A 12,416-nucleotide genomic window follows, 5' to 3' on the forward strand; every position below is an offset into this window, starting at 1 on the left:
AGATAAAATCATAGGGCACCTTTCAAAATACTGTAAACATTTTTCCCCTTTACAACTAAGAAGCAGATTGATTTATTTCTGCAGAAGTTCACAAAAACGCCAATAATAAATCCCTGTTTGATACTGTTCAGTAAAATAAAAGCATACAACCATAATGATGTTCCGTCTCCTCTACTCCCTTTGTTTCTTCTAGCCACGTCAACATCTACTACTGGAACAAGTCATCTCACAAGATGCGATGTAAATAAGAAAGGCTTCTGCGTGAATGGGGGCGAGTGCTTCATGGTCAAAGACCTCCCAAACCCACCAAGATATTTATGCCGGTAAGAAACCCTTCTCAGTTGCTTCAGCGGAGCTGCAGTGTTTCTCACTGTTGATGACCAAGCACATCATTTCACATTAATAATATAAACTGGTGACCTGGCAGATTACTTTCTTTAATCTAGAAACTATATAACAGTCTGAGTGGTCTACAGCATTCTTTTCAGTGGTTTACTAATTAGATTTATTTTTACTTGGACTGTCTGTAACACAGAGTAGGCTTGAAAGCAATCAACTTAGTTATTAGGAATGACACCTGTATAATATGTATTGAATGCAATTGTTGCTAAAAGGTGGTAATCAGTTTGATAAAACAGGCAGCACAGCATACAAAGCCAGTGCTTTGACAGCATGCAGCAGTTGTTGTTTAATGTTAAATCTAATTCTGCAGATGTGATGTAATAGGACTGCTTTTCATGTAATCTTTAGAACAGCCAAGACACAAACTGTGGGTCATTCCTGTGTGTTTGCAAATGCCTTTTCGGTATGCAAAGATTAGAATAAATTAGTTTACAATCCGGGTCCAGTAGCACCATAAAGACCAACTAGATTTCCAAGAGGCCAGTAGCACTTATAAGACTAACAAAATTTGTGGACTCATACCCTACCACAAATTTTGTTAGTCTTATAGGTGCTACTGATTCTTGCATTTTTCTGCTGCTACAGACAGATTAACGTGGCTACCCATCTTGATAGATTTCCAAGACATGAGCTTTCAAGAGGCAAAGCTTGTACCTTGGAAACCTAGTTGATCTTTAAGGTGCTGTTGGACCCAGATCTTACTCTTTGACTGAAGACCAATGCAGCTATCCACCTGAGACTTAGTTTAGGTTGGTAGCCATGTTGGTCTGCAGTAGAACAGCAGGTTTCGAATCCAGCAGAACCTTAGAGACCAACAAAATTACAGTTCAGGGATATCCATTCCTGCTCATGTCTGAAGAAGGGAGCTCTGACTCTCGAAAGCTTACACTCTGAAAATCTTGTTGGTCTGTAAGGTGCCACTGGACTCAAAATCCTGCAGTTTACCTGAAACTTTGTTTACAATATTTTCTTAGAAACAGCAAAGCAATCTACAACTCTGTCAAACTCTAAAATGAGTCCTTCACAAAAAAAAAAAGCTTTAAAATAGGTGGTGCATCATTACCTTCCCACTTGCTTATGAGCTTCTCATAGTCATTTGGATGACCACTGGTTTGGAAAAATGCTGTTCTAGCTCGGCCTTTTGGTCTGACCAGCACGGCTGTTCTTGAGCTAAAAATCCTGTCAGTCTCATGTTGGTATAATTTAGTTCTATTTAACAGATGCAGCACTTTCCAAAACTGTATTTTAGGTACTTTAGAAAGGGAGAAAACATAAAGCTCTTTCATCCCATCAGCTGTCACCATATCTCTTAATCTCTGAGTAGTTTCACCTAGCCAATGCAACAAAGCTCTCTTAGAGGTCTCCTGTGAATCTAAGGGTGCTTCCACATATCAGTTCCAGCAGCTAATATTTTCTGATCCCTTCTTTCTCCAATTTCAGTTCATTTTGGTTTGTTTAGCAGCATTCACTTACAAGTATTATGTCACATAGTTATCTATCGAAATATTGGAAAACTTTTGCATCCCTACTGAGAAATGAACATGTAATTTGTAAACAAATATAGTGTGAGGAGGGTTGCCAAAAGACAGTTTTACCTGATTCCATTTCAGAACTGTCCACTTAATTGAAACAAATGCCCAAATGACTTATCAGTACACTAAGAGGTGCAGTAGCATGTACCCTTTTCACAGGTGAATGCTTCCTTTAAATCTGTAAAAGCAATGTGCAATTGTTTATCCTCTTATAAGCTTCAATCCACATGAAAATAAACCACAGAAAACCCTTTTGTATAAAGTTTTCAGGTCTCAAAATATAAAAACCAGGTTTATTTAGCTATTTCTCAAACTAGCAAGTATTCAGACAATATCTTTAATTTGAATTATGGTTTGTTGATGTTAAAATGTTTACATGAATATTTATTTATTTATTTATTTATTTATTGCATGTAGGGCTGTGCACGGGTGGGGAGATTTGGTAACCCGAAGCGGGAAACAAATTCAGAATACCCCCGAATCCGAAGTAGCTTCGGGGTTCGGGAATCACTTCGGTATGCTCCGTGAAGATTTGGAGCATACTGAAGCGAGGGAGGGGAACTCCCCACCCCCACCGCCCCACCCTCCCTGGGGCAACCCCTCTACCCCCACCCCCGGGGGAGACCCCTCCACCCCCCACCCACTTACCTGGCGGCGGGAGGGTCATCAGCTGGGCAGTACAAGGCAGCGCAGCCTGGAGCCAGCTGGCTCCTCTGCCACTGCTACCGCACCACTGCCTCGAGCCTGTGGGGTGATGGGGAAGGCCGGAGCCGCCTCCTCTGGCCCTTCCTGCCCCTCAAAGGGAAGGAAGGTCCAAAGGAGGCAGCTCCAGCCTTCCCTACCACCCCACAGGCTTTGGCAACGACGCAGCGGCAGCAGAGGAGCTGGTCCAGAGCCACCTCAAGGTAGGTGGGGGGGTTGATGTTTAAAGGGCCCTGCCCTAACCCTTTAAACAAGCCCCGAAGCTTTCCAAAGCATTTCTGAATGCTTCAGAAAGCTTTGCTTCGATATTCTGAAGCGGGGCCAGCTTCGGGAATACTGAAGCTTGCTGAATCGGATCCGCTTCAGGTATCTTTACCCAAAGCGAAACCTGAATAGCACAGCCCTAATTTTATGTGGCCAAAGGCCATCACAATCAAATGAATAAAACTAAATAAAAAACATAAGCAAAACATAAAAACCAAACAATAAAACGATTATGTTAAAAACATAAAAAAATTACTCATAAGCACTTTCATTATACATGGGTGAAGGAGTCTCTCAACCATTAAGCAGAGCTAGAGACCTGATTTTCTTAGCTGCCAGGGCAAACTATGCTGCTATATAATAAGAGATCCAGGTCGGAAAGAAGGACAGTTAATTTTTCTACCACTGGGGAAAAAACAATGTTTTTTTTAAGATTTCCCCAAGCAATATATTTCTGGGCTCTCTATGCAAAGGGCAGAACGAAAGATAATGGGGAAGGTCTTCGGGGGCTGAAGCTCCACAAATACAGAAATGGGCATCAATTGGTATTTGAGTGTAATGACCGTTTAGAATGGCTAAGGGCCTGGTTTGAAACCTCAGAGAAGTTATAACCATCCTAAGACTAGGAAAGGAGATTTGGGCAAATAAGAGGCTCTGCCAGGGTCCCTCTTGGAAAACTTGAACCAGGGAGAAAATCTGGAACAGAGAGTTGTACGTCTGTCCAGTGCAGCATCCATCTTAAAGGATCCAGTCTTGTACATTGAAATCGGGCAAGGGCACACCCTGCAAGTCACCCACCAGGGAATAATGACGGAGGATATTGTTCAAGCCAGTGGACCAAACAATGTCAGAATGAGCAGTGCATTGCTTTGCCTTAAGAGCAGACTTGCCGGGAGATTCCTTTGTTTTCTCCAGAATCTAAATAAGGCCGAATGCAAACGGGCTCTGAGAGAAGTAAGCCAAGTTCAGCCTGCACTAAAGCCACTGGAGTGCCAGGAGGCAAAGCTAGAATCCTCTTTAAAAAGAGGGTTTGAATTGGTTCCAAGTTCAAGGTCAAATGTTCGTTCCAACCTCAGAGCTCTGTAACATATAGAAGTGGTGGGGTGGCCTTACACCGGAAGAGGTTCAAGGCCAACTTAACACCTCCTTTTGAGGTGTTAAGATGTTTGCATCTTAGCTATTGAATCACACTTTTGGATTCAGAGTTTCTTTTCTTCCTTGCCCCCTTCCAATTGAGGTTTGATAACTGAGCTTGGGAAACCAATTAAGTTTGGAAAAACAGCAAAGCCATAATACAAATAAGATGGCAAACCTAGAGAAATATCAGACAGGTCTATATTGGTTGTGATCTTTTCTGGATTGTTTTTTGAGTCACCGGATTTCAATGGGGGGAAAAATAATTGAAATCTCATTTGAATGTTTCAGTTCCCTGTCTAGATAAATTTTGCTTCCATTTCATGCTGTGTCCAATAAATCTTCAGCAAGAACACTTTGCATTTTATAAACAGCGCATTAGTTTCCATTTTATGTATGTATTAATATTAATATTTAACAGAGTTGATGGGAAATAATATAAATTCAACATAAATTCTTATTATCCATATTATAGCTACCTTTTAATAAATAATAAAATTAATCCTGAATCAAAAACATGCCTTATTGAAGAATTTAAATTTTTTCTGATGGTATTCATTTAAAAGCAAACTTCAGAACTAGAAGCTTATAGTCAAAGATTTAGCTGTTTGAATCAAACTAAAATGTGAAATTCATCCCGATCACCGCTGTTCATTGTCCTGAGGTCTTTAATCACAGCGCTGCAGTGAAGCAGAAGTCACACAACTAGGAGATTGCATTGTGAAAGTGTTTACTGTACACAACACTGGATCTGTCTTTCTCATTTGCTTCACTTGCCCCATTCCTTCCTGCCTATAGTGGACAGTCTGGCTGCTCAAGTCCCACTGTCTTCTTGGTTGCTTTTCTTCAACTCTTTGTCTCCACCAGCCATTGCTTCCTGCTTTTCAAGCTGTGGTCCGCATGGTTCCATATAGAATCATAGAGTTGGAAGGGGCCATGCAGACCATCTAGTCCAACCCCCCTGCCCAGTGCAGGATCAGCCTAAAGCATCTCTGACAAGTATTCATCCAGCCTCTTCTTGAAAACTGCCTGAGAAGGGGAGCTCACCACCTCCCGAGGCAGCTGATTCCACTTTTGAACTACTCTGACCGTGAAAAAGTTCCTCCTAATATCCAGCCGGTACCTTTGTGCATGTAATTTAAGCCCATTGCTTCAGGTCCTTCCCTCTGCTGCTAACTGGAACAGCTCCTTGCCCTCCTCCAAATGACAGCCTTTCAGATATTTAAAGAGAGCAATCATGTCCCCCCTCAACCTCCTCTTCTCCAAACTAAACATTCCCAAGGCCCTCAGCTTTTCCTCGTAGGACTCAGTCTTCAGACCCCTGATCATCCTCGTCGCTCTCCTCTGTACCCTCTCGATTTTGTCCACATCCTTTTTGAAGTGAGGCCTCCAGAACTGCACACAATACTCCAGGTGCGGCCTGACCAAGGCAGTATAGAGAGGGGCTATGACCTCCTGCGATTTCGACGCTATGGCCCCTTTGATACAACCCAAGATTGAATTAGCCTTTTTTGCCACCACATCACACTGACTGCTCATATTTAGTTTACAGTCCGCTCTTACCCCAAGATCCCTTTCACATATACTACTGCCCAGAAGTGTATCCCCCATCCAGTATTTGTGCTTCCCATTCTTGTGGCCCAGATGTAATACTGTGCACTTGTCTTTGTTGAATTGCATCCTATTCACAGCTGCCCACTTCTCCAGAGTATTCAGGTCTTGTTGAATTTCAATTTTATCTTCTTGGGTGTTTGCTACTCCTCCCAATTTGGTATCATCAGCAAATTTAATGAGCAGCCCTTCCACTCCTTCATCCAGATCATTGATAAAAATATTGAAAAGTACCGGGCCCAAAACCGAGCCCTGCAGCACCCCACTGGACACCTCCCTCCAATCTGATGAAACGCCGTTTACCACCACTCTTTGAGTGCGGTCCTCTAACCAGTTCCCTATCCACCGAACTGTCCTATAGTCCAGTCCACAGTCTTCCAGTTTGCCCATCAGAATGTCATGGGGGACCTTATCAAAAGCTTTACTGAAATCCAGAGTTCCCCCGATCCAGTAAGCTGGTCACTTGATCAAAGAAGGAAACCAGGTTGGTCTGGCAAGATCTGTTAGGAACAAAAACCATGCTGACTTCCCCGGATCACTGAGCGGTCCTTCAGATGCTTACAGTTTGATCCCTTTAAAATCTGTTCTAATATCTTCCCAGCAACAGAAGTCAGACTGACCAGCCTGTAGTTTCCCGGGTCATCCTTCCTCCCTTTCTTAAAGATTGGGATCACATTCGCTCTTCTCCAATCTTGTGGCACATACCCAGTCCTCCAGGAGGCCTTGAAGATGATGGACAGGGGTTCTGCATATATATATATATTTATTATCATTATTTAAAACTTTTATAACCTTCCATGGGTTACAACCATTTAAAACCACTTAATGCGCTTTTTTAAAAAAATCCCAATTTGAAAAAATAGATTCCAGATTTTTTTTAAAAAGTCAGCTAGAATATTAAAAATTGCTCATAAGCAGTTTAACAAAGCCACCACCTCAGCATAACTAAGTAACAGTTCAACAATATACACGCCCCCAATCAGGGCTTTTTTTCAGCTGGAATGTGGTGGAACCTCTGGAGCAGCGCGGAGGGCAATCTCAGCTCCCCTCTGTCTGGAGATCAGGGGGCGGGGCCACCAGCCATGTGACCATTTTCTCCGAGGGCAACCCACTGAGTTCCACCACCTCTTTCCCCAGAAAAAAAACCCTACCCCCAATAAGGACTTTCTTCAAACTAGCAAGAAGAAGCAAGGTGAACTTACTGTGGATGCTGTTAAGAGGGCCATTTCTCTCTGTTTCAGAGAAGTCATAATCCAATGACCTTGGACCCTGAGCAGGTCTGTATGGGGAAAAGTGATGCATGAGGTACTAAGGTCCCTGTCTGTTTAGGGCTTTATTAAAGATGACAACCAACACTTTGAATCTGGCCTGGAAACTAACTGGCTGCAAAAGACACACAATATGCTCTCAGTGGCCGACTCCTACCAGTGATCTGGGCCCCACCTTCTAGACTAACTGCAGTGTCTGAACAATCTTCAAGGGTTACCACATGTAAAGTAGGATACAGTAAAATAGGCTGGATGTCACCAAGGCATGAGTGATCATAGTTAAATCCCTTTGATCCAAGAAGGGCAAAGCTGGCATGCCTTCAGAGAGGCATTTTAATCTCTCTAGCCATCCAGTCAGGAAGAACATGAAGCTTCCTCTCTCCCGGAGTTGTGTTCATATCCTGAGGTTGCTGGATGACATTCATCAAAACTGAACAAGAGGAGGCCTGATATGTAATCAGATACTTCTCAATAGACGATATCGCATCTATTTTGGAATCCAGGAGAAACAATTTTTCTACAAATTGTTCTTAGATATTAAGGGCTCGTCCAACGTATGTTGAGGAATTAGTTCTAACAAGTTTTGAATCACTTAGAAAAAGCCTTGCTGAACCACATTGCATGGATGCAATGAAAACGATCATTGCCATCTTTGCTTCCATAGAGTAGTTTTTTAAAAAAGCGCTAACTCAGGTTCAGTCAGACTTGTTCTAGGCTTTTGCCACCATTGCTCTAGCTATTATCTCTGCAGTTTCATTGGTGAACCAAGGAGCTATGTTGGTTCCTGGCATGTGCTGTTTAGGTGGCAGGTTTTGCAGTTTTACTCGGGAACTGTAGTTTTAAAAGAGCCGCTGGATCGGATCGCTGTAGAGAGAGAAGGATCCACTCTTTTTGTAAAACAAAGAGTTGGGAGGGAGGGGTGGGGGAAAAAAGAAGCTTTTGGCTAGCTCCTTGAACTCCTTAGGTGCTGAACTACACAGTCTACCCCACACACACACAGATTTCACCCAAAGGGGGTGGGGAGGGAGAGACTCTGTAGTTCAGCAAACTGTTATGGGCTGGGCCCGCCCAAGCTGGTAGCCCAGGTACTAACACGAAGCCAAGGAGTGTTCAAGAGTCACAAGCCGAGTCAAGTCTGTAGTCAGAGCCCAAGGTAAACGCCAGGGGTGTGTCCAAGATCCAAAAAGCCAAGCCAAGTCCAGTCCGTGGGTCAGAGCACAAGGGTATCAAGGCAAGGTGCAGGCAAGAGCAAGATGCAAGGTACCAGGGAGTGGTTGCAGGTAATTGACACGTTGCTTCCACACCTGGCAGTTGCTCCTGACTGGCTTTTATAGCCAGGCGTGGTTTTCAGCCAGCTGCTGGAGCTCCATCCTGATGCTACTCATCGTCGCTCTCCAGCAGCTGGCGTTGGCTCAGGAGATGAGCACTGCGCCATCTCTCCTGCAGTTCCAGTCTCTGGCGCTGTCTGCGGCGCTCTCTAGGCGTGGGTGAGCCTGGGGGGGGGGGTGGAAGCCCCTGGTTGGGCTTCCCCTGTGGTGCTGGCAGTCCCTGGCTGAGCTTCCCCTGTGGTATTGGGGCTAGAGGGTGCTGGTGTCTCAGCTGCTAGCTGTGAGCTTTGATCGGCCAGCAGCTGCTGCTCCTGATTGCCGGCTTCTGCTGAGTCAGGGCTAGGGCTGGCTACACAGAACTCTTCTTCTCCTGAGGAGTCCTGGCTGGCTACACGAGGCTCCTCTCCTCCAGAGGAGACCTCACTCTCAGACTGGGCCATGACACCAACACTCTGGGTGGAATCTGCCAGATCTTAAAATAAAGGGGAGACACTGTAATTCAGCAACTAAGGAGTTAAGAGCACTAGCCAAAAGCTTCCTTTCGTTTTAATCCCCCCACCTCTTTGTTGTACAAAAAGAGTGAATCTTTTCTATCCAACAAGAGATAGAGTGCAAGGGAGCAAGTGGAGCGCGCCTCCTCTCGCTGCTGCCAGTGGGCTCCCCTTGCTCCCCTAACTGCACTCGGGAGCTGAGCACTCTGGCAGCGGAGAGAGGGAGCCAAGCAGACTAGGTGAGACGCTTAGAGAAAGAACCTCTGCCAGGGAGAGGGGGGATTCTCCCTCTTCTCCCTGACAGACATTCTTTCTCACTACATTTCCCCTCAAACCTTGCAAAAACTGCCGAGTGTCCTCCACACATCGTCTGTTTTTACTCTAAGTCTCAGGAAGTCAATCATGCCTGCTTTCCTGTTCTAGTACTCAACTAGTACTTTGACAAGGCCACCAGCCCCACCAACAGGCAAATCATCAGAAAAAATTCTGGATGCATCAGTCTCTCAGGGCCAAGCTACAAGTGACGAATGACACTTGAACGGCAAGTGAACAGATTCACGTGTATTCCTCCACTTGCATTCCACTTGCGCCCATGTGATCAAGTGGAGTGCAAGTGAACAGGGAGGAATACATGTGAGTCTGTTCACTTGCCGTTCAAGTGTCATTCGTCACTTGTAGCTTGGCCCTGAGATGCACTGTTCTATTGGGCCCCTCACCACAGCAGAATTTTGAAGTTTCTACTTAGCCTAAAACCTTCTAGGTAGTAATTTGTCTGTGACAAGAGAACAATTGTAAGCCACTTTCCCAAATAAAAACCTTTCCACAAAGTGGGGCAGAAATAATTTGAGATAAACCTGTGATTGCCTGGCAGTCATAAAAGCCCGAGTCACCACCACTGGACAACTGGCTAAAGGTATGGAGATTCTCAGTACTACGTCCAGAACATTAGTGCATTCTTGACATTGATGTAAACCTTAGATTATTATCTCAGTTTTAATCAAAAAGTGTCAGCATTTCATGGCCACTTGTTGCCCTAAACAAAATGTTATGTATTGGTGGAACTAGCTAAGTCTTTGGAATAAGGTGCAGTTTATGTACATTCAGAAGTAGTGCAAACATATTGATCTCAGAGGCAAAATTACTATTGGTTATAAATGACTGTTTCATACTTTCAGTCTTCCCTTTATTTGTGTCAATAAATTAGCAATAAGGCTAATAGCAGAGCCATGCACACCACACAATCTGAGGGTATGACCACATGGACACGTGTGTTTTTGTTTTGTTTACTTTACCTTTCTGTTGTTTTGAAGTTACATTTTGCTGAGTTTTTCTTCCGTTTGTGAAGATGTATATTCCATACCTAAAACCATTCCTGTCTATATTATACATCTGATAGAAATGCAAAACCTCATGACATAATCAACATTATTCTGCAAGTTGCTTTGGGTACATGACAAAAAACACAAATTATATATTTAAATAGGCTTTTTACAAAATGTAATTGAAAGGAAACTATCTGATTATACCTTCTTTACATGCTGGTAGTTGAAAATTGGTGGTTTTTCTCTAATTGTATGTGAAACTAGCACTTGCTGTTGATTTCACAGTTGTGTTCAATAATATCAGTAAACACATAACAAAAAGAGTCTCTTGTTGAACCATCAAAGATTATGGCATAGTAAATGTTAGTCTTGAAGGTGGCACAAGTCTGTTAGAAAAGTCTCCAGCCGGAATGCTTAAATTGGAAGACTGATAGGACAATCCAATGCAGAATAGCTCCAGGCAAAACCTAGTCTAGGATTACAACGTAAACTGACCAAGCAGATCAGTGAGATGGCCATACCAGAAAGCAATTAGGGCTCCACAGAGTTCAGTGTTTTCCCCATGTCCCCTGGTCTTGCCATAACTGAATTGTGCTTCCATTAAGATACACAAATATCTATTTACACTTAATTGTTTTTACACTTTTTATTTAATTTTCTAAATATTTCATAAACAAAAACTTAATCAACATATTAGCAATACAATAACAAGACATAATTGATTCAATTTCCATTCAAACGCAGAGTTGTAAATCTGATAAAGTTCCCTCAATCACACAGTAGATAAAAAAAAATTGGAATGTTATGATAATGGATAAGATATCTGAACAGTTAATAATGAAAGATAACATCAACTTTCAATCCTGTTTTTTGGAAAAATGGTTTCCCTTTTTTGATTATATAACTAGTTATGCATCATCTTATATTTCTTTGCCAAAAAAATACTCAGATTTTGTACTTTACTAGCACTTAGCATTTCAACTCTACACTTAATTGTTAATGGAAATGCCTGTCAAATGTATATTACACATTTCTCCTAAAATAAGACCATTGAGAGAAAAAAAGCACTCTTGAAATACACATTTTGATGTTTATTTTTGGATTACTAGCAAATTCGTATTTTTTAATATGGTCCATCTTGGTGAGAGCCAAAGCATTTCTTGAAGAATAAGCATTTTATATTGATGTTCTCCATAATCCTACATCACAAGTGATGCCAGCTTGCAAAGTTAAAAAGTATGTGGTCAGTTGATGGCGCCAACACTGGGACAGGGGGCAGAATACAGTGTGTTTTTGGTAAGAGAGTGCCTGACGAATTTTCCATATAATGCCAAATACTGAACCTATAGCAAAAATATTGAATGAGAAAGTAAATATATAACAGATGACAACCGTAATCATGGCTTAAATGCAGCCATGAACCCAACATAAAAAGTGTCTTTGACTCACCTTCAGACCTAAGTAGAGTTATACCCTTCAAAGTCTGTTGAAGTCAATGGAGTTAGAAGGGCGTATCTCTGTTTTGAATTGCACTGCTTGTCCTTTGTGTTTGGAAAGATAGAGGAGATAATTCAAAATGGAGATATATTATTAGTTCTGTGGCATGTTTTGAAATCAGTGACAAGACAAAGGAAACAGAAGTACAAAATGGTGGCCAAAATTTCATTATCAGCGTGGCATAAGGAACCTATTATGATCCATACTTGGACATACTGGAAAAGGTGGCTACATTCTAGATTAAATTCTAAGCATGCATTTACCTTTTTTAAAAACTTGTTTTAAGATGTGGGGGGGGGGGTTAAAATAGATGTTTCTGCCTTGGGTCCAAAATAAGACTGCAATTGTTTAAAGACAAAATATGAAATATGAACTTGTAAGGTAAACTCAGATTGACTTGACATAAACAATGTGAATCATATTTCATTCGACCATTCAGTGTAAACGACTGTAGAAAACACAGTTACACATTTGTTTTCTGGCACTCACACCAACAAGAAAATGTGCCATAGGGATAGACTGAATAATTAGCGAAACATTCATGAGTCATTCTGTTCTAACTGCATGGATTTTTCTTTATTGATACCGATTTTCTGTAATAACATTTTATTTTAAAACTATGCAGTTAGAATATCTCTGGAAAGGACTTTGTTATTGTCTACTTTTGTTAATCTTTTTTTCTCTCCCAGAGGTCTTTTAGAGGAGATTCATGTTCCATAGGAGACAGAGTAACAATCTCTCTGTTTATGGGTTCTGCTGTTTTGCTATTGCTGATCACATTTTTGCCCTTTAGGTGTGTGAATGGATTCTCTGGAGCAAGATGTGCTGAAGTTCTGCCCATGAAAAGCCATAACCCAGGAAGTAT

The 12,416-nt window shown here is 42.2% G+C and overlaps 1 protein-coding gene across 5 annotated transcripts in view; it reads left to right on the plus strand.

Moving 5' to 3' along the window:
- NRG1 (neuregulin 1) overlaps positions 1 to 12,416 on the plus strand; it is a 247,609-nt gene that overhangs the window by 194,434 nt on the left and 40,759 nt on the right. For 4 of the 5 annotated variants that reach the window (XM_054986338.1, XM_054986335.1, XM_054986336.1 and 1 more), the window contains one exon: positions 194 to 323. In XM_054986338.1, the coding sequence (XP_054842313.1) occupies positions 194 to 323 (130 nt within the window). Of the gene's footprint in view, positions 1 to 193; positions 324 to 12,344; positions 12,413 to 12,416 lie in introns of all 5 variants that reach the window. The other variant, XM_054986337.1, reaches the window with a different exon arrangement.

This window comes from Eublepharis macularius, chromosome 8 (genome assembly GCF_028583425.1).
Source record: "Eublepharis macularius isolate TG4126 chromosome 8, MPM_Emac_v1.0, whole genome shotgun sequence".
Lineage (NCBI taxonomy): Eukaryota > Metazoa > Chordata > Lepidosauria > Squamata > Eublepharidae > Eublepharis > Eublepharis macularius.